General features: G+C 38.4%; 3 protein-coding genes across 7 annotated transcripts; 2 read left to right on the forward strand and 1 right to left on the reverse strand.

Moving 5' to 3' along the window:
• The first annotated feature begins 1,031 nt into the window (after positions 1-1,031).
• tmem50a (transmembrane protein 50A) lies at positions 1,032-4,461 on the forward strand. Of its 2 annotated transcripts, none has more exons than XM_030126172.1 (7): positions 1,032-1,158; positions 1,729-1,832; positions 2,018-2,130; positions 2,990-3,057; positions 3,266-3,364; positions 3,559-3,614; positions 3,707-4,461. In XM_030126172.1, exons 2-7 carry the CDS (start codon positions 1,731-1,733, stop codon positions 3,902-3,904), a joined length of 636 nt encoding a protein of 211 aa, XP_029982032.1. In that variant the 5' UTR covers positions 1,032-1,158; positions 1,729-1,730; the 3' UTR covers positions 3,905-4,461. The 2 variants fall into 2 exon arrangements, with proteins under 2 accessions (XP_029982032.1, XP_029982033.1); XM_030126173.1 differs by having other exon boundaries at positions 3,266-3,358; positions 3,554-3,614; positions 3,707-3,886.
• rhd (Rh blood group, D antigen) lies at positions 4,249-9,227 on the reverse strand. Of its 3 annotated transcripts, XM_030126170.1 has the most exons (10): positions 7,117-7,300; positions 6,558-6,744; positions 6,271-6,421; positions 5,998-6,145; positions 5,653-5,825; positions 5,422-5,559; positions 5,214-5,338; positions 5,054-5,133; positions 4,766-4,839; positions 4,249-4,682 (listed from the first exon to the last, which is right to left on the reverse strand). In XM_030126170.1, exons 1-10 carry the CDS (start codon positions 7,268-7,270, stop codon positions 4,656-4,658), a joined length of 1,257 nt encoding a protein of 418 aa, XP_029982030.1. In that variant the 5' UTR covers positions 7,271-7,300; the 3' UTR covers positions 4,249-4,655. The 3 variants fall into 3 exon arrangements, with proteins under 3 accessions (XP_029982030.1, XP_029982031.1, XP_029982029.1); XM_030126171.1 differs by lacking the exon at positions 7,117-7,300 and adding an exon at positions 8,920-9,227 and having other exon boundaries at positions 4,249-4,839; XM_030126169.1 differs by having other exon boundaries at positions 4,249-4,839.
• maco1b (macoilin 1b) lies at positions 8,139-22,587 on the forward strand. 2 transcript variants are annotated; one of them, XM_030126168.1, is made up of 11 exons: positions 8,139-8,553; positions 9,941-10,082; positions 11,378-11,504; positions 12,562-12,685; positions 13,480-13,658; positions 14,040-14,601; positions 16,673-16,831; positions 17,025-17,207; positions 17,292-17,412; positions 18,926-19,100; positions 20,245-22,587. In XM_030126168.1, the coding sequence occupies exons 1-11, from the start codon at positions 8,474-8,476 to the stop codon at positions 20,445-20,447; spliced, it is 2,055 nt and encodes a 684-aa protein (XP_029982028.1). In that variant the 5' UTR covers positions 8,139-8,473; the 3' UTR covers positions 20,448-22,587. The 2 variants fall into 2 exon arrangements, with proteins under 2 accessions (XP_029982028.1, XP_029982027.1); XM_030126167.1 differs by having other exon boundaries at positions 8,140-8,553; positions 14,037-14,601.

Raw genomic sequence — 22,587 nt, forward strand, 5'->3', positions numbered from 1 at the left:
TTTCACATTTGACCCCATTACCATTCACACCTCCAACTGTATGATTTGTGGATGATACCACAATAGTTGCCCCATCTTCATATGTCACATCACAATGAGACTATAGGTTGGTGATGTCATTTGGCTAAGTGGTGACCAATGCCTTGGTCCTTGTCACCTCAAAAACAAAGTAAATTCTAATAGACTCTGGACCACCTCAGGGGTGAGAACACCTACCCCCGCACATACATGAGAGTCACTAGTAAGTGTGGTGAAGTTGTAGGCCACCGACACCTCACTGCTGTTGGAACGAAGTCCAACCGGAGGACTATGTTGTCATGCTGCTTTGATTGATCCTAATCCTGCAGTTGAAAATGCCACACAATTTTTATGTGTTTAACAGATGTGCTAAATTATAGATGAAACTTAAACAATAGTGTTCACTGACCTAAACTTTCTACATAGTTTTGTCCCTTTCTTTCTTATCTGTCTTGAATGTACCTAGTCCATTTTATTCATGCACTTTTTCATACATTATGCTGTTGTTTTTTTGTCAGTCTTTAAAAAAAAACGTTTTCTTTTACATCAAGCAGATGCCATATATGTAGCTGAGTGCAGTAACAGTGAAGTTCACAATATTTTACTTTCAAGATGCTGCCTTCAGAGTACTGGAGGAAAAATAATTCTAATAAAAACAGTTGTGTAAGCTTGGTAGTAGGAAATGTATTGCGTGTGCAAACACTCAGCATTAAATATAGTGTTTTCTTTTGTTCAGACAAGGAATAGTTTTTAGATGTTACCTGCTTGACAGTTTCTTTTGTTACCTGCTTGACAGAAACTGTCAAGCAGGTAACATCTAAAAACTATTCCTTGTCTGAACAAAAGAAAACACTATATTTACATAAACAGAAGACAAAATGAACGTTGTTAGCCTTATTCAGCATTAAAACAACAAAGTCGTTTCAGTTCACGAAGGAAAATGCACAGTCATTGTGTAGTCGTGGGAAGAGTAGGAAAATCCCATTTTATCCCGCTACACCTGAAGGCACCAATATCAACAGTCTCTCAAAGGCTCTTCCATCAAATGGGTGTGGATACACTGCGCCTGCGCAACTGAGCTCTTTCGGAAGCAAAGTCGGGTTTATCCAGGGGGTCTACATCAAAAACCGAGGACAAAAGGTAAGAATTAATCTGAGAATGACACGAAAACACAGTGTTATACCCCAAGAGTAAGTTTCCGCTAGTTAAAACAGCTGTCGTTTGAGTTATGTTATTATTTTAAGCGACTTCTCAACAAGAAGGAACCTTCAAGGAAATGTTTGCTAGCCTCGTACCAAAGCTATGAACAAAAGAATCCGACGACATAGCTGTGTTTTCTACATACTGACCACACTTCCTTTGTTTCCAACTACAAATTAGACACGTCGACAGAATTGTTGTGGAGTGTATTTTTAGATATTCTGTTACCCGAGTTAGAAATCAGGAGCTGTACAATTGTTGGTGCCTGCACAAACTGGTGCGTAAGCCAGGGAGCATCATCACTACCGCGATTGCGCACATAGATGGAAACGATACCAAAGTTGACAAATGACTTTTGTTTTGGTCACAGAATATAGCTTCTGTGTATACATTGTAGCATACTGTCTTTCTACCGTTGAGACTATCATTATTATTTTATGCTATGATGTTGTTGAAGCTGTTGTGGTGGTTTCACTTTGTTCTATTGTTCGCTCTTACGCCTCCTCACAGTCATGTCTGGCTTTCTGGACGGAATCCGGTGTGGTGACTGTGAGTGCAATGTAGACTGGGGAGAGAGAAGAAACACCATCGCGTCAATAGCTGCCGGAGTTCTGGTATTTCACAGACTTTTCTTCTTCCTCTTATGTTAGCCTGGTCTGAGTGATTTCTGGCATTAAATTGTAAACAAATCTGGTGGTTGTAAATTCAGAAAGATGATTACCATTGTACTAAACATTCCAGACACTTACTGTGCAGCCTGTGCTCTTTTTTTTTTTTTTTTTTTTTTTTTTTTTTTCAGTTTTTCACTGGTTGGTGGATCATCATCGATGCAGCAGTGATCTACCCTGAAGAGGAAAACTTTCACCATGCTTATCATACGTGTGGTGTCATTGCTACAGTGGCCTTCCTCATGTAAGGCAAACTTTAATGACAGTTTCTGTTATTGGAAATATGGAAATACAGAGATGATCACAAAGATGGAAATTTAATTCAACTGTTTTATAAATTTTCAACTAAATGTCATGACTGAAGGGAGTTTCTTAGTGGTTAAACACTTGAACTGTTAGCATCATGTGACTTAAGTGGAGACTTTTGCTCATGTGTCAAATATCACCCTCAATCATGATTAAAGGTCAATCCCTGGTGGGAATGAAGCTAAAATTTTCCTCTTTAATTAATCTGTCAATTATTTTCTGATTAAAGTACTGATAAAATGTGATTGATTCACATTTACTTTTATAGATAACAGTCCAAAATCTAGAGATATCCTATTAAATATGTGTTTAAAAAACACGAGAGGCAGAAAATTGTGCAAACTGTCACATTTGAGAAGAATCTATTAGTTTTTACAGCTGTAGTTGGTTGTACTTCTAGTTGTGCAGTCTGATATTTTCCAAGCTACTTTAGTGACATTCTAGCTCAAAGGGTGCTGCTACCACATGACTGAAATGCCACACTTTGATCACATGACAACAACTTAACCATCTCCATGACAACTGTGAAACATCATCCCATTATGCAGGTCATGACATGTGGCTTTAAGCTTTAATAACAAACGTTCATAATAATTAACCTTCAAACTCATTAGATTGGTTGTTTTAAGACTTGGAACTTTCAATATCACCTCTATTTTGTAAACGTTTAAGAAGAAAATTCTTTTTCATTCACTTACCAGAATGATACCATATACAAAAATGGAAATAAGTAAGTTACTCTGAAGCTTCTGAAATGTTTATAATTATAGTTTTTTTTCTTAATTTGACACATTTAGGATTAATGCTGTTTCAAATGGCCAAGTGAGAGGAGACAGCTACAGTGAGGGCTGCATGGGGCAGACAGGTGTGTATAAAGAGAGCAGTACTAACTTTTGTTTACTCTGTGTATGTTTGAGTAAGACTTTTCATTATCTAATGCTGTAAAATGTGTTTTTTTCTCATGCCCTAGTTCCTGATGGTTTACCCATATTGCCATTACAACATACACACAATTAAAAGCTGCTCTGAGTTGAGTCAACCACTAACCCACCCTGTCTTATCTGTGTCTGCAGGCGCTCGTGTCTGGCTCTTTATTGGCTTCATGCTGGCCTTTGGCTCCCTCATTGCCTCTATGTGGATTCTGTTTGGAGGATTTGTAGTGCCTCGTAAGTGTTGTTTGTCTGTGTATCTCATCTCACTACACACTAAGCATGGCTTTAACATAAAGGCCAACTTTAAAGTGTGTTGATAAATTGAACAGATCAAAGTTAAATCAGTATCTTATAGTTGCTTCACAATCTTTTCATTAGGGACATGTAATAATGGTTTGTCCTTACGAATTCCTCTTGTCTCTTTTGCAGAAAAGCATGTTGTGTACCCTGGTATTGCCATTTTCTTCCAAAATGCCTTCATTTTCTTTGGGTGGGTAAACAGTCCTGTGCTGCATTCCACATTACACCTGTACTGAATGAAAATATTGTGCTCATTTGTGTTTTTTTTCCCTTCTGATTCAGGGGTTTGGTCTTCAAGTTTGGACGTACGGAGGATCTGTGGCAGTAATGGATACTGTGTGTGTCTTCTGCTATACATTCTGCATTCTATATTGTATGAGAAACTATGCTTTAGTGGTTATTCACTTTATATATAAATATATATACTTTTGTAGCTTTCAGATTAACATGTTTAATTTATACCGTTTGCTGTATAAATAGGCTCAATCATAACTAAGCACAAATTTTCATAGATTCTTTAAAAGTGGATATTTCAAGATATGGCACATATGTAAATGTGTCTGTTTGCACTCAGACAAGTAGCCATGTTGTTATAATGGTTTACAAAGTGTGTATATCCAGAGCTTTACTTTGCCTTTAACTGTACACATTAAGTTCTGGTATACTTGTATCTATGGTATTCTTTAAATTGAACTGTCTGTGGGTTTAACATAAATTATTAAGGTACAAACTATACCTGAGCAATATTTCCTAACATATGCATTTACACTTACTGAATGTAGCTGTGTGGGTTTGCATTTTTCCACAAATAATACTCAGTCAGCTAGCATACCACTCATTGATTTATTATTGGAGGTTTCTTGGGTAACACTGCTGACCTGAAGGTAAAGAGGTTTCAGAACTGTAAGGTTTTGTTTGTCTACTGAATTCTTACATTTGACTGTAACATTTATCCATTTGCTTATGTAACATCAATACCATGAGGTCGATATTTTGACAACCATGGCAACATTAAAGAGACAGAATATACAAGAACACAGTCAATGATTCATCCTCACACTTTTGTTCAAGTCATTAACCAAAAAAAACAAAAACACTGAAGAACTACTTGGCAACTAATTTACAAGAATATGACAGGGAGTGTATAGAATTTTTAAAAAATATGCATTAATGAAGGCCAAATCGGGTTTGTTTCATCAAGGTCAGGCTTCCATCTTCTTTCTCCATTATTTTACTTTTGCACTGCAAGATGTGGAAACTGCAAAACATAAAAACATAAATCCTTGTGCATCACTATTCTATATCCTCTGATAGACATGTCTTTTCTTTTTGATTGCGTACCTCCCAGAAAGCCTGATCATCAAAACACTTCCTATCTTGAGGTGATCTCCAGAAATTCCACTTGAGAAGAACCCCTGTAAACAACAGTATAGAGAATAAAAGATGTAAGGAAAACAAGTGAAGGATCCTATCAGAAAACCAAGTTTACAGGAGACATGTTGCAGTATAAATATACACCAGTGTCAACACATTTTTTTTTGTCCTGCATTTATTGTTGCACATACTCTGAAATACCCACTGGGGATTCATTAACATATTAATGTAAGGAATAGAAACAACTGAACATACCTGTAATTATTCCCATGGACAAGCTTAAACCCAATGTTAAGAGGAGAGTGCAAATGTGAAAGACAGCAAACCGGATTGCCCTAAGAAAAAATTCAGGTTCGGTTACAGTATGTCACACCTTTTGTGTTACTTTGTGTATCACATTACAATACATATTTACGTTGTGTGATCATCAAAGTCTTTAATCAGCAGGAAGTGTGCTACCCATCCCAAGAGACCAGGCAGGCCATGTGTGCTCAGAACAGCACACGTGTCATGGCACTGAAATGAAAGCACCATGTGGCGCTGGAAGACAGGGTATTAGGAGGAGGTGTGTCAACATGAGTATTAGATTAAGCTACAAAATATCTCCAGGTGGTAATCAATACCTTGAGGTATCTGTGTCCAATTGTCGATACAACAGCTGCAGTAAACCCAATTGTCATGGCTTCCCATGGGTGATGAACCACTGGCATGGAAACTCCAATTGCCACACCACCAGCAAGTATGCATGACTGCATATGAACCTAGAGGAATGAAGTTACAAGCCATGGTACTGAACATAAAGGGTGTATAAATTTGAGATAATGTGGGATGTCATGATACATTTCAGATCATACTGGGTTGAGTTTCCCTTTGGGACTGGACAGCATAGATACTGCAGCTGTTGTTACAGCACTGACAGCCAAGGCTAGGTAGGTGCCGCTCATTGCTTCCAGCTTCCTACCAGGAGGATAATTGTCCACAAGGACTGAGTTAAAGGTGGGCCAAAACATCCATAGAAACACTGTCCCTGGAGAAAAGAAAACAGATGATAGGATTTCTTTTTAGATTTACACATATGAGAATATACCCATGGGTACCTAAGCATGTACCTAAACTTGGGTCTTCAGTTAATGAATATCATCACTGCACCACAATATAGCTGTAACAGTAATATAATAAAGTGGTTGTTGTCTACACACCTAGCATGGAGAAGATCCCTGTTTTGCAGTCAAATTTCTCTTTTTCAAATGGCTTTTCAGAACCTTCCCGATACAGGATCCACATTAGCATGAGTCCAAAAAAGGCCCCAAAGATGTGAAGCAGCATGATGCTGTTCAGAGGCCGGACCTGAGGTAGTTGAAAAATATATGTGGGTTATCATTTGAAGCCAAATAATCATGTGGCTATTCATTTGTTTAATTTAGTATACATCGTGCAATGACATTTAAAAAAAAAAAAACATTACTGTTTACCGTCAAAAAAGTCTGAAGGATCCAGTTATTCAGGACAAACCCTGAGACTTCCAGGAGGGCGATGAGGATGAGGTGGACAGGGTTGGTCTTCCCCAGCACTGTTCCAATTGAGATGAGGGCTGATACTGTGCACATTTCAGCTACTATCAAGCTAATTATGTAAGAAACAAAATGAGTAGTGGGGTTATTCTTATGCAGTTTTTCCAGACATTTATAGTAAAATAAATTGTTTATGAAGTTATTTGTCAACAAATCTAAAAGATGGTGCATGGAAACAGATGACTTACCTTCTCAAATTTATCCAGATCTTTCCTCTGTAATACCAGGACTCAATGCCATTGAGTACAATGGCCCACTGGGTGGCCATGGCTGCCACAAGGAGGTTAAACCCAGTGCCACTGAATCCATACCGGACGAGAAAAGTGAAGGAGAAGCCAAAACCCAGAAGTACCATCACATTCACATCCTGGAAATCTGCAAGAGACAAGAAATAGGGAGCTTTAAAAACAGTTAGGTGTTTCAGTACATTTCTCACTTTTCCTGTATTTGAGCTGTAACCCCATGTGATATGCCTCCATTAAGAAGAACCAGCAACAGTCTGTGTGAGCTTATCAACACTGAGCAGTAATATGTACAGCCCCTCCCAAATTTATGGACTCTTCTTTATTTGCTAACAAACTTTCTTTACTTATTTTTCTTGATGCTGGGGGAAATAGTGAGCAATACAAAGTGGTCATTTTATAATGCTGAAAAACTAAATCAGCTTTTTCTAACGATGCAGGCTCTGAATGTTCTCACACACATTCATACCTTTGTTATTGTACCTCTTCCTCTGGCACTACTCACCCGGGTAAAAGTTTTTGAAGGAAGTCCCATCATCTGTTGTCACGCGGTCGTCAATCTCAGTGTAAAAGCCAAATATCACAATAAATCCTATTTGCAAAAGAAGTAGTAAAGGCGCCAGGCGAGAGCGCAGACTCGGTGCGTACTGAGGAGCCATTGAAGATGCTGTATGCGCACTTGTCCTGGAACAGACGCGTGTGTCCCAGACTGGGCGCGACCCCACGCACTGTTTTCATTTTCAGCTTCAGCATGTGTGTGCTCACGAAAAAAGGCCTTTTTTTTCTATTTCAAGAAAGCATTGATACAACTACTAATAGCCACTGATAACATTTCTGAGGGAAGGTGTTGGATTAATACGCACACATTGGACGCATAAGCATGTAAGGTAAACTTTTAATTTAAGAAATGTGTCACAGCCCGAAATTCAGTAATATTATCCAATATTATGCTACGATATTTAATTGTAAAAAGTGCCGCTCTAAAAAGAATTCAAAAGGTCTATTTCTAGACTGCATCGATATTTTCGTTTGTGTTATTAATGATAATATCAAGGTCATCTATTTGTTTCATTGTTTTAATGGAGACCGATAAGAACCCAACACCGAGTAAACGTCATATTATAACAAAGTGTAAGTGCCACCCACACTTTCTGTCACTTACTTACAGGGCTGATACACTGTGCACACATTGTAACCTAGTAACAAAACGTAGATGGCATACAAGGCCCTGGGGTAAGACCGTCAATGAATCACACACAAAAGCCCTTATATAAATAACCTCCTAATGTTGGAATGGGTGTTTTGTGTTTAGTACAAAAGGAATTTTGTTCCAAAGACTGCATATTTTCTGCACACAATAAACCAAAATGCAAAAAAGCCTCTGGGTAAATCCCGCCTTCGTGCTCATCTGATTGGTCCCTCCGTGATGCCCGATTTGTCCACAAACACTTTGATTGGTTAAAAGAAGAGACGCTCCACACTGGGCGTCCCCTGACGACTCTCTCTCCCGTGTTGTCTTTGGCGGAGGAGAGCTGAGCGACCGGCCGCAGAGCAACATAAATGGCTGGTCTTTGTATCCGTCAATGCGAGAGAGATCGGCGGATAGATTGATTGGATATACCATCCGTCTGACAACTGGACGTACGTGAAATACAGCGCGGTTTGGTCTTATTGAGCCTGCGCTAACAGAAAAGAGGAGGTTCCCGAATAGAGTCCTTTATTTATTTCTTTGTTTCCAGTGGGGAAAAATAATAACAGCGACATATACTACAGGCACTTCATTTATTATCTTTGTCCGTATACACTAGAAAACTGGATAAGATTACAGTGGTTACTCGAAGGCCAAAGCCAAGGGGAGGAGGATGAAGCGGCGCAATGCGGACTGCAGCAAACTCCGACGGCCGTTAAAACGGAACCGAATCACCGAGGGTATATACGGCAGGTAACTTATATGGAGCCTGACGAAGGAGTCCTCCTCACGACAATAACAGGGGCCCTTGGACGGAGATGCTTGCGGCAGCAAGATGCAGCAAAATTAATTCCCAAACAATATATTTCATACCAATGAACTGCAGCTGCTACCTAGCTTGTTAACACAGCTAGCTGCTATGTTCATAGCTCAGTGTATGCTACCCTAGCTGTATGTTTTCGTTGTACATTAGCAGGTAATGTTAGCTGTTAAGCTAGCCATAGCGCTAGGCCTCGAAACAGCCTGGGTTGAACCTTGTCACAAGGTCTCTCTCATATAAATGTTAGCGTGTGAAATACATTGTAGTGTGTCTTCGGTTACTTATTTACTAACACTCACTATTTGTGGTGTGCCCAGGTCAGTTGTCATCTGTTAGCAGCGTCAACATTAGCAGGTTCCCCGTTAGACAAGGTAACTTATGTTAGCTAGCATCATAGCTGGGTCTCCTTATTGCCAGCTTCACCACATGGACTGGACTTAAACAGTATTAATGTAAGCTATGCCAATCATAAACATCGTTTGATAAGGCTGCAGTCAGTCTGACCTCTGCAGTGCTCGTGCTGCCTGTTTTGTTTGGATAACCTAAAGTTGCTTGGTTGTCCTTTCCAGTTACACCTGAAAGGCCCAACCTCCCTGTGACTTCCTACATATCTGACAATCCAAATGTTAAAGGCCACAAGTTACACACGTGGCATCTAGATGTGGAGAAGTCTTTGAATTATTGAACAGGTGCTATCATCACAAATCAGTCATGCCTTAGATGCCCGAGATCAGAGAGCACCCATGTCTGTTCACTTTCTAAGGCTCAGTGTACCAACAACAAACAAGGTTAGGTACTATCTGACAGTCTTGTGTTAGGCTTATTGAACAGATGTGAAATTTGAAAGCAAGCCAAAAAATGCCAACAAATCACAACATCATTCTCATTCTATATACAATCTCTAGTATCCTTGAGACTTAACAAACTATAGGCTCTCACTTGTGTTTCCTCCATCTGTCCACAGTGGTACCACAGAAGTTAATAGCAACGTACAAATATGTGTCTTCCCTTGGAATGTCTACATATTATTATAAATATATTTCTATTCCTACTGCATGTATGCCCAGTGGTTTTTTGACCATAAGCTGTTTATAGTAAATACTGCACACACAAAAGCTATCAAATAACATAAATTGGCTTTACACTTGACGTACACTCACACAATCTTGTGTTAAATCACATTTTTTGTCATGCTGGATATACAGAGTACCATTCTTTTCAATTAACATTATACTACTAGTTGAAGTAATGTGTGGTTGTTGATTTTTTTTGTGTTATAAAGCATCTTGTACATTACTTTTTTCTTTCTCCTTTTTCCAGTACCTTCTTGTACCTGAAGTTCCTAGTGGTGTGGGCGCTGGTACTACTGGCAGACTTTGTACTGGAGTTCAGGTTTGAGTACCTCTGGCCATTCTGGCTCTTCATCCGGAGTGTGTATGACTCCTTTAGATACCAGGGGCTGGTAAGTGGATATGTCTCCAAGTTTATTTTTCTATTTTTGAAGGAAAGATAAATGTTTCCAACATAAGCCTTCTTTTTGCCTATTTTCTGTTAACATTTACATATTGCTGATAAAATAATATTGTGTGCATGTAAAACTCATTAAGTTTAGACTCGTGGCATTTGTAAGATACTGACACAGGCGTACAGTGACTCAATGTGGGACATGAAAAAACTTTATAAATTTCAAGAAGGTGGCCATTGATTGTACTGTAGAGACACTTGCCCACTGTAACATTTTTCCCACACTATGCCTAGTGTTTGCCACTTATGCTAAAAAAATAAGGGAGGAGGTACAGGATAAATTGCCCTCTGACCAGCTGACCATATAAACATGTTTTATTACAGTGTTTTATTATAGTAAACACTTCACTGAATTGTTCTAATTTGTTACCTTAATTCCAAGAACCACATTGCATTTGTACAGGTACTATAATTATCATTTAGATGTGAGAAAGTCTAATATTAAGTGGGAGATAAACAGAATAAGTCAAATAAAAATGTCATGTCCCACTAGCGGGGATAAAGATTCTGAGATTGATAAATCTCACCAAAAAAGGTAGAAAACCTGGAGCACAAAGCAGGACGATAAAGACGGTTATAAATACAGGAGGCTGCTGTAACAGGTGCACTGTAGATTACACATTGCAGAGTGTAAACATCACCTATCCACTACAAATTTCAGACTTTACTTTGTAAGTTGCGTTGTACTCTACTCCCAAAAATGACTGCGTCAGAACTAATGCTTGCTTTTCATAATATGTAGGAATGCAGAGCATTAGTCTGCCTGTTTTAAAGGCCTTTTCCTCGAAACATATTTGCTAATTTAATTGAATATAAATATTAATTTGTCACAGTTTTATTTTGCCTCAAGTCTATTTTTCAATCTGGACATCTTGTTCCTGGAATCCTTTGTGTAGGTGTGTGTTTGTCAGTGTGTCTCTTCCACACGGATGCAGGGAGAGAAAACCAGAAATGTAATATTGTTGTAACAATTTAATGAGTTGTTTATCTTGTTGTAATTATTCATGTCCAGACCAATGCCATTATAAATAATTAAAACCTTTTTATCAGCACTCATTAAGAGGCTGAATGCTTGATGATATTAGCCAAGCAACCATTTACAAACCTTTTTATATTCTGTGCAATATTTCATTTATTAAAGAAAATATGAAATACAAACTGGAACAATAGACCTGTGTTTTTCCTACCTATGAAGTTCACAGTATCACAACCACTTGTCCTCTCTCTCATCAGGCCTTCTCAGTATTCTTTGTATGTGTGGCGTTTACCTCGGACATCATTTGCCTCCTCTTCATCCCAGTGCAATGGCTATTCTTTGCTGCCAGTACTTATGTGTGGGTGCAGTATGTTTGGCATACAGGTAAGGCACTCCTCTGTTTATGGGTTTTGATATTCCTCAGCATCAACAAATTCCAAGAATGAGTTTGATGGATGTTTTGTCTTTTGAATCAAGATCGATATTTTGGCTGCAGCATTGTATTTTTAAATACGAGCCAAAGAATGGAGTAAAATGATTTCTGTTTTGTTAAGTGATAGGCTGTTAAGAGACATTCATAGATGGCAGTAATTCTTAGAAAGTGTACTGTTTTGGGTCAGAGGTAAAACAGGTGTGAAATGTGTTGCAATACATGTGCACATCATATTATCTTATTTACAAATTCTGGACTTGCGTCTTTGAATTTTGCAATGTTGCATGTAAGTGAGCTGCCCCCTTGGGATTAGTTGTCAGTCTGATTTAGCGGTACCCCCTGTGTTGACCAAAGGCCAGGTGTCAGATTGAAATCCTAGTGCCAGTTGGGGGAGGACCACAAATTTGTCCCTAGTTGCTTTTCGAGCCCTTCAACCATGACACACAACAGACATTCACATCTACATGATGCCACAGAGAAATTACTAATTCTGCTATTACAGATTTTCCTTACCTCAGAAGTATATAAACTCCTTGCCTAAATTGTCAGTATAGGCTCTCTAACTAGATCTTCTTTTCTGTTTGGTGGTAAGTAATAACCAGGGAAATTACCAGAGGCTCACCTGTTATCAACATGGGATCTTTGAGTGAAAAGGCAAACTTGTATAAGTCTATAAGATTCAAATTCATTCTGATACTGTACGTACTAGTTATTGTTTAATCGGAGGATGTAGGTTTTCAGTCTTGGCTTTGGGTGGAGTAGCAGGTTGAATAATATGATATACTCTTTGCTAATAATTTGAATGTCCTAGATGTGAATCGATGCTGAAAAATAGCATAAACTAAGCAACTGATGAGATACTTGCAAAATAATATGGCCCTAATCACTTGCTGCTGTTTTTTTATCGGGCATGGAGGAATGTTACTGTAATAAGAATAATATGTAAGTAAACATAAGACCAATTTTTGACACTGATTTTTAAAACTTTTGACTGCTTTGTTTTCTCAGAGAGAGGAGTCTGTCTGCCCACCGTATCGCTATGGATACTCTTTGTGTACATAGAGGCAGCCATCAGATTCAAAGACTTGAAGAACTTCCATGTGGACCTGTGTCGTCCTTTTGCTGCACACTGGTGAGCCACTGTTCACTTTTAAACAGAGGAAGTGCAGTCCTGTCATGTTAGGCTTGTTTTGACTGAATGGGCACATCCATGTTTAGGGCCTACTGAAAATGTCAGCATGGTGCAGAGGACTGATTTGAGCTAATGGTTGCATTACAAGCATTAGACTTTACACCGCTTAGTTCACTTACACCCACTTCATAAGTCAAAGGTGTCACGTGACAGTGCGTTTGTGTGACATGTTTTTTCCTCTGCTTTCAAGATTAATCATTTATAGTATAATTATAGTAGCTGGGTTTCCTAAATTCCATTCCATTTTAATATTCCTTATTTATTTCAGTTTTTAAGGTGCTGAAATTGTTTTGCTAGCCTATTGCTTTATTATTTTTGCTTGTTAGTTTCTGGGTTTTATGTTTCTCAGGGGTTTCCCCCAAGCTCTCTTTGTTATCATAAAGAGATAGCTACAGGCAGCACATTTTCAATAAAAAGGAAAGTAAAGAGGTTTAAAGTAATATTCAGTCTACAGTGTAAGGTCATGTACTGTGTTAGGCTAAGAAGGGCCTACAATTTTAATCTCAGGAACCCTTAAGACCTATGAGCTGGATTTGGATTTGGCCGCATTGGCTTACATTATCTTGTGTGTCTGGAATATTCTCTTTGTAAAATGATACAGTATTAAGTAATTATAACTGAAGTACTTTATGCCAAATTTTTTCGCTTAATTGGGTGGACAAATTGTGACTTTTCTTCTGTCAGATTTTTTATGTATAGACATCTACATGTAATTTTTGCATCTTCCCTTCTAGCATTGGCTACCCAGTGGTCACACTGGGCTTTGGTTTCAAGAGCTATGTAAGCTATAAGATGCGCCTCCGGAAGCAGAAGGAGGTTCAAAAAGAGAATGAGTTTTACATGCAGCTCCTACAACAGGCTCTACCTCCAGAGCAACAGATGCTTCAGAGGCAGGAGCGAGAAGCAGAGGAAGGTAAGGTGTCATCAGCATGCATTCAAGTTCAGTGCACACACAAAGCCCCTGTTTCAGGAACAGGAAGGCATTATCTCAGAGGAATGATTGAAAATTACTTTTATTATTGAATTAACTATTTTAAAAAAAAACTACTTGACTGTAAATGGAAACAGCTTTCATTAAATTTATCAAAACCAGTCCTTCTTATGTCTGTTCCATTTTAAATTTTTACTTAAAGCAGTTATCAGCAGCCCAATGTACACTGGTAGGATATGCAGAAATAAAAGATCAAATTTGAAAAAACATTTAGAATATCCATCAACTGAATCTTTGAAATATTTTTTCCTATCACTGGTATATCTTGAATCTCCTCTTCTTCTCTTTCTGTTTATACAGCAGCAGCTGCAGCTAAAGGAATGTCTGAGGTGGATGCCACCCCAGTGTCACAGAATGGTGCCCCAGCCAATAAAAAGACATCGGCACCACTGCCAGAGCTAGAATATAGAGAAAAAGGGAAAGAGGGAAGGGGTGGTGGGGAGGCTAAAAAGCAGCACAACAGCAACAGCATCTTACCATCATCAGTGGACTCTAAACTCCAGGAGATGGAGTATATGGAGAACCATATGAACAACAAGAGACTGACCACAGAGCTGGGCAGCACAGAGAACCTGTTGCTTAAAGAGGACAACAATTCCTCCTGTTCCTCCTCTTCCTCATCCTCCTCCAAAAACTACAAAAATGCTAGCAGCAATGCCGCAACACTCAACTCCTCCCCCCGCGGTCATAGTGCCACCAATGGCAGCGTACCCTCCTCTACACCATCTTCCTCGTCTTCCACGGGGAAGAATGAGAAGAAGCACAAGTTGGCAGTAGGAAAGGGGACAGCAGGTGGCTCCCACAGGGATCCCACTGATAACTGTATCCCCAACAACCAGCTGAGCAAACCAGAAGCACTTGTTAGGTAAGGAATGCACGTGAACACATTTATTTGCCAAGATGCTTAATCATTAAGAGGACAGTGCTGGAAGAAAAAAAAACCCAAAAAACTAATTATAAAAAAATATATTGTTGTAACTCCTTACACAATCACAAAGCAAGTTCAAGAGTGCACGGATCTGTCTCTGTTAGCCCGCTGGGCAAAATTAACCGTTTACATGTAGCTATCGTCCTAAGTGATAAGACTAAAGGTTTTTGTGTTTTGTTTTTTTTTTTTCTGGTACATGTTACGAATATGTTCACATAAAAAGGGAGACTTTGTTCCGGGAGACCAATCACAAACACTGACAGGTCTAAATGACCTATAAATCATAATGTTAAATGGGTACAAGGAATTTAGAAATGTTTAATAGACTTAAAGTGCAGCCAAAGCTTGTAGAGAAACATAATATTCTTATCAGAGTCTCATCATTTAGTCACAGTACATCTACTACTGTGTTTTGTTCCACTAAGTTAATGTGTACATAGGGTGTGTATTTTCAGTTCAACCCTGATACTATTTAACAGTAAAGAATAAATGTCTTAAAAAATTCAAAGTATATAGCAGACTCGCAGCCAAATATTATAAAATAATATTATAATATTGGTTACAACATAATTATGATGACTAATCTGAGTTTTAGTCCTGTTATCACTTTTTTAAGACTGTATATCAGGCAGTATTACAAGGAAACATCAAAGGGAAAACCAAAGAGTATAGACAGTCTGTACGTTCTGTCCTCATAGACCCTCTCACTTTCCGCACAGCGCAATTTGATATAAAAAGATTTATCACCTTTGTGACATCAGAAACTCTGAACTGGACTAGATGTTAACTCATTAACCCTTAATTCTGCTTCGTGATACAGACCCCTGGTAAGGACATATTTATATTGGTACTTCTTGCTAAATAAGAAAGCTGTGCTGTACCCATTTAGGCTGAATCACATATACATTTGGTTTGACATTTCAACATTTGTTTCATTTGCCTTTTGTGGTTTCTAACTATTTTTAGTGAGCACACCAGTTACTTTTTCAAATACTGCTATACTGCTGTACCCGGTGCATACAGACAAAGGCCAGGAATACTTCATACTGTTGTAATCAAGCCACCAAAAATCCTACTATTGTGATATTTGAGATCATGGTATAACATAAGCTACCCAAAGCTAGCAGATGGTCATCAAGAAGGTCTGTTTCTGATGTGTTTTAACCTAAGTAATATTGTTTAAATTTACTTTGATCTTCATATTAGTACATTGTGGTGTGTCACACAGTGAAATGCTAATTTTAGAACAAATAATGAGTCATTGTTCAAGTGTGAAAGTAGGTTTAGTGTAGTTCTGATGATGGAGGATAATTTCAGATTTTGGAGAATCTCAGGTGAGTATAAGGTTAGGAGAAGCTCTTTGTTTTTCCTCTCTAAATTGATAGCATTTTAGTGTTTCTGGTGTCTGTGTTTGTGTAGATAATACACAATTCATTATCTCCGCAAAAGAGGTTATGCTTTTGTTTTGGTCTGGCAGTCAGCAGGATTAAGTGAAACCACCTGGATAATGTACACACATTTCTTCAACAAAACTAAATAAGTATGACAGAATCTCTCCTTAACAGCACACCTTGTTTGATGACTCTTAACCAGAGTAGGGTGTGTTGTGTGTATGTACAATTGCATACATGTTGTGCTTTGCATTGCCCTAAATTGTGTTAATTGCATATAAAAGTTTTATCTCTTAAAACCAGTATTTACTTACAAAGGTGCAGTGTCTGTCTGGGTTTGACAGTAAACATTTTCTTGCATTGTACTACATCAGGTTTTTTAGGTAACTACATTAGATACAAGACATCTTATGCTCTACCATAGTTTTTAGAAAATTGTTTATTTTACTTCTTTACTAAGCTGTATTTAAAGCAAAGGAATGTGGACAGTTGTACTACGAAAAACTGCATAGCACATTTTAAGGCCCATTAATGAAGCATATTGAATGTTTTGAAGTGCTTTGTTTAATGTCATATAAACAACATTTTAAAGTATCTCTGTTTTGTTCACTCTCCAGATTGGAGCAGGACGTTAAAAAGTTAAAGGCAGACCTTCAGGCCAGCCGGCAGGTGGAGCAGGACCTGCGCAGCCAGATCGGTTCACTGGGCAGCGCTGAGCGCTCCATACGCACTGAGCTGGGCCAGCTGCGCCAGGAGAACGAGCTACTGCAGAACAAGTGAGTGGTGTGTGTGTGTAAGATGTCAGAAGGAAAAACTGCTGCATCTGACTTGTAAATGTCATAAAATTTTAATGAGCTTCTTTTGTGTGATAATTAGCCAGTGTAAAAGTGATTCGTGAGCCAGTCATCATTACCCACAAAATGATAATATTAATGCTGATAATCTGTGTCTCTGTGCATTCATGTCTAGGCTCCACAATGCTGTGCAGGCAAAGCAAAAGGACAAACAGGCAGTGGGCCAACTGGAGAAGAGGCTCAAAGCAGAACAGGAGGCTCGAGCCACAGCCGAGAAGCAGCTTGCAGATGAAAAGAAGCGGAAGAAGCTCGAGGAGGCCACAGCAGCCAGAGCAGTAGCACTAGCAGCAGCATCCCGGTAGATGCACATCTGACACATCTGTTATCATGTAACATATTATTATAAGAATTTAACGCTTATACTATTCCATGTTTGTTACAGAGGAGAATGTACAGACACACTGCGGCGGCGAATTACTGAATTAGAAACAGAGTGTAAGAAACTAACAATGGACATCAAGCTTAAGGAAGACCAGATCCGAGAACTTGAATTAAAAGTACAGGTACAGATCTATTAATTTCATTTTATTTCATGATTTAATTTCTCTGGATTGTTGAAAATTGTACCTGTTGCTGTCCAGTTTACATCACCAAATATGCATCCTTAATCTTGACACCACTATGCATTAAAACTTACATGTAAGACTGGAATTAGGTGGTTTGGAGATCAGAAATTTATGTCCAGATTTGCTAAAAGTCTATTTTTCACAGTTCACATCACTATGTATATATTGTTTCTGTTAGTTCACTTAATCCAACCGCATTATTTTGAAATGTGAAAGTCAGAATAACAGTGAAATTGTCAGTGACTATTGATTTTATTTATTTGATCACATTGCCTGTGAGTCAAAGGTTTTCAAACGTGTTGTTATTATTTGGCCATATTGCCTTATAATGGTGTAAAGTATGTAAACATCTGACCTCAGCTGTATTAAAAGAGAAGCAAGTGCCACAATAAAATGCATATACGTCATGATGGTGCACTTTTCGCAGCTCTAATAAGTATGCAGTGTTTGTGATGTCTGTAGATCTAATCATAAGCCCTAGTGTCAGCTAATGCGGGCACATTCAATTCAAGTAACCCTGCTGTGAGGCCTGTAGTAGAACATGTCATTCAGGGTTAACTCAGTTTTTGGAAAGGGCACAAATGATGCTACAAAACACATCCTTGTTCAGCCATAGTTATACATTGAAAGTGCCCCACTTAGGGCTAACTCTGTGTGATTCACCATTATGAAAAGTGCTCAAAAGTTGGCCAAAGGCTTAAAGGTATGACACTGCTTTACAGAGCCATATGAGGTTCTGAAGAGGGTTTTTTTGTAAGTTTTTTTGTACTGCTTTACCATATAAGAAAGAAAGCCTGCAGAAAATTCTGTGTCTGTTTAACAAACTTATATTTAGGAGATATTCACCACTTTTTCCCATTGTTAGACAGCCCCTTCCCATGGGGATGTGCAGCATTCTTGGACCTACCCAAGGTTCCTGACTGAAAGAGTAATTTTGCTGCTTGTCTTGTTGACTGCAGTGTGGTATATATCAGACTCCTACCAGTAAACAAATTAACTAATTTAGGCAGCAGTTTTACAAGTAAAAATCGCTGCCCCAGAGGGAGTGTGGAGATTTAAAAAAAAAAAAAAAAAAAAAAGCAATTTAACAGCTTCACTTCAAACCTGTTATATTGCTTTTTATTTAGAAAATGAACAAAGTTTAGCCAAATTGAGGCCACACTGTTTATTAGATGTCATTAGCTCTAATTGTTTTCTTAGATAAATTTCATGACATATAGTAATTGGAAAAAACTACATCAAGTGATTCAAACAAATGATGTGTTCATCAATATGTCTTAAAAAGCGCAGATTTTCATATTTTTGTCTTTATAGAAATGTGTATTATAATCAGTTTTCATAATATTCTTTACAGTTTTGTCATAAAATTCAATTATGTTTGAGTGTTTAGTATTACTTCAACACTGCAGTGTTGATGACCACTTTGTTTTGTATGTTTGGTGTCTCTTAGGAGCTTCATAAATATAAAGAGAATGAAAAAGACACAGAGGTGCTGATGTCAGCACTGTCAGCCATGCAGGATAAGACCCAGCACTTGGAGAACAGCCTCAGCGCAGAGACCAGGATCAAACTAGACCTCTTCTCTGCACTGGGAGACGCCAAGAGACAGCTCGAGATTGCACAAGGTCAGTCTGCATTTCTGAAACCAAATTTACACCTCTGGTACGTACTGCATACCCTTATTCCACTGAAATGGTTCAGGGCCATTTCAGCTTTATTTCAGACATTGTTATAAGACATAGATAATTATACATACATTTCACTGCCAGCAGCATATCTCAGGAGGACTTGTGGATGGATGACTGGGTCTAATGTGCTGACAGCCTGCATGGCACAGTGGCCTCACTTACTGTCAGTTTAACTGGCTGATCAGCACTGTCGCTTCCACTTTAAGAACAGTTTTATCATGACAGGTTCTTTTGAAGTGTATGCTGTTTGAGTTTTCTGCATGGACACTTGCTGCTTTTACTTCACAACCACATTGAAGTTGTTGTTTTCTTCCCATATTGCTTGGTAACAAAGTTTAATTTGGTGTTAGTAGACCCTCCTCCAGCCCCTGACATATGGGTGCTTGGTTTAAACACCGTTGTAGCCCAACAAAGTGTGGGTTTCAGCCTAGAACCAGTTATTCTTTGGTGGTAGGAACGGATATATAGAATACAATACAATACAATACAATAGCCTTTATTGTCATTGTGTGTGCAATTAAATTAGGAGTGCTACTGTAGTCAGTGCAGCAATATGAATAAAAAAAACAATACATCAGAAAATAAGAATAGAGCAAACAAAATTTCAAAACCTAAAAAGTAAAATAAGAAAATAAAATAAAAAAATTGCAAACAGTAAAGAAACAGTAGAACTAAAAGTAGTATAAAATAAAAATAGACATGAAATATGAATAGATACAATATTAGCAATATTAACAGTGTGTATATCTGTGAACAAGTCTATAAAAGTAGTGCATATATGTTTGATAAATATTGAATACATATTGCATTGTTATTGCAAGAACAGAGGATTTTTCACCAACTACACAGGATTATTGCACGATTTATTGCACATAATACATATTATACAGGGTTATTGCATATGATTGGGAGTGATTGCGTGAGAATGCATTGAGGGAAGTGATTGTAGAGGAAGAGTGCAACAAAAATGGTTCCAAATTAAGCACCAGCCCTGAACTAGCCTTGGAACCACTTCAGTGGAAAAGGGGGCTATAATCTGTAATCCTGATTGGTCTGACTCTTCAACATAATCTGTTCTCAGGTCAAATTATGCAGAAGGACCAGGAGATAAAAGATCTGAAGCAGAAGATAGCCGAAGTGATGGCCGTCATGCCCAGCATCTCCTATACGGCCGACACCAGCAGCATGACCCCCGTCGCCCCCCACTACTCCTCCAAGTTCATGGACACCAATCCCTCTGGCCTAGACCCCAACGCCTCCGTTTACCAGCCACTCAAAAAGTGAACGCTTTGTCCCAGCTCCTACCCATTCTTCCATCCATCCTCATATCTTTTTAATTTTTTTTTTCCTGCAGACCCGTTTCTTTCCAATCTACTCGGCATGTCTGCAGCTGAGAACGTTGTTTTTCTTGGTTTTTTTGTTTTCTCCATGCCAGGTCAGAAGGATGTTGTATTGTGTGACTGTATTTGTTGTAGTTAAAACAAAAGACAAAAAAAAACTTAAACGGACATCACTTGTCAACTAGGAAAGCCCCAGGTTTTTTTTCTCTTAAATGTCTAGTGAAACCTCACAGAATCGGGTATTTATCTTCATCTCAAGGGTGTTGCTCTCCCTCTTCCACCATCACTGCAACCACCTGCAACCAGTTACCTGCTCATGTGTCCTGGGGAACAGCTGCTTTTTTTTTTAATTAATTTTTTTTTTAGGTTGCTCTTTTTATCCCCTCCCACATAAAGTTGGAAAACAGTTCTCCTCTGTCACACAGGCTGACTTGTATCCCGGTCTTGTTTTGTTTTTCTCCCAACATTTGTACAACCAGAGGAATGTAGTGCAAAGTTGGCACAATCTCTTGCCCAGTTATTAGTATCTCTTGCCCAGTATTTAATTTATTGTTTGATGCCACAATCAAACACCAAACTCACCCTCTCTCAGCTATTTTAGGTTTGACAAATAGTTTTGGACTTTATAAAATGTATTGTGTGAATCTGTTCACTCTTAAACATCTGGGCGTTGATTGTGGAAACTTCGGTTTGTCAGCTCAAATATTGTACTTCAGTGAAGAAAATTTAACTCATGCAGATCCAAATATTCAGTGTAAGGAAAAAACTGCAGTTCTACTAATGTATTTTCTGAAAGAGTGCAGGTAGAGGAGTTCCCACACAGTGTCCACTTTGTCAATATTCTGCATAGCCAGATCACAGTGCCTTGATTGAAGTCATGAGTTTGATAAGAAGATAACAAAACCCCTCTGAATTAGTTGTGAAGCATCTGGCTAAGATGAGAAGGATAAGAATTTGACCCTGCCAAGTAAAGTGGGACAAAGTTGCCTTTGGTTGTTGATTTGGATTTTTGGAGTCCTTTCTGATTTACCCACTGATGGGGAGATGATCTGTTTTGTGCACTCAAGGGCAGCTTTGTCTTTGGCACAGCTTACATTTAATAGCCCTGGTTAAGACATGGATTGGACCAAGATTTGGTCATTCTGTTTTTTTCTGGTGTTGTCATTATTTTTAACACAAAGTTATCCCAGACAGCGTATACTGCACACAGGTCTCCAGCTCATCAGTTACCCACTCATGAAGGCTCTTCTCTACTGCTCACAAAACCCAAACTCCTCAGTTTAGCTGCTGCCCCCTCTTTTCTTTTTTCTTTAATTTCCAATTTAAAATTGCACTCTAAACACATGCTGTTTCAAAGGGAAAACTATATAGATGGACTGTGCAATGTATTCAAGAAACAAAGCTTTGAAAATGCCAACTTTAATATTGCAGTTGAAATTATTTTATATTAAATTAATATTCCATTTCAGTTTGTGTGCCAAGAATGGAATGCTTGTTTCTCTATTAATGTGTTCAAGAATGTACTGCAAATACATTGGCTGACATGTTTGTCAATTATCCTCCTCAATTATCACTTAATGGAAGTTTGTGTTAAGCAGGTAGAGAAAGTGGTCACCTGTTTGTAGTAGACGGTAGTTGAAAGTAAGGGACTAGAAAATCAAATTTCTTTTTGTGAATGTTACAGTATTTGCAACTGTTGGGCAAGTGGGTGTTAAAGCAGTTTTCCTAACTCCTATTTCTGGTATTATTGTTATTTCCTGTAGGGAGAAATCCCTTGAGTCTGATGTGGTCTCACCATCATCTGAAATGGTCATTGTGCGTGTGGTTTTCACTTTCTGTATATGGAGAAGCTTTTTCGCTCAGATTGCTGTCATTGGATCTTGGAAAAAAAATGTTGTGAAATTTACAGTTTAGTCAGTTGTTTGGTCAACTGATTGTTGAAAGTATAGAAAAAAATGTTCTGTTTGTTTTTTGTTTTCTATGCCCACAGTCACTGCTCTGTTTCTCCCCAGGTCTGACCTTGGCTGCGCTCTCGCTCTGTGAGGTTTACAAAGAATAAACTTTTTTTTTTTCTTGCAAAATGA

This window comes from Sphaeramia orbicularis, chromosome 22 (assembly GCF_902148855.1).
Source record: "Sphaeramia orbicularis chromosome 22, fSphaOr1.1, whole genome shotgun sequence".
Lineage (NCBI taxonomy): Eukaryota > Metazoa > Chordata > Actinopteri > Kurtiformes > Apogonidae > Sphaeramia > Sphaeramia orbicularis.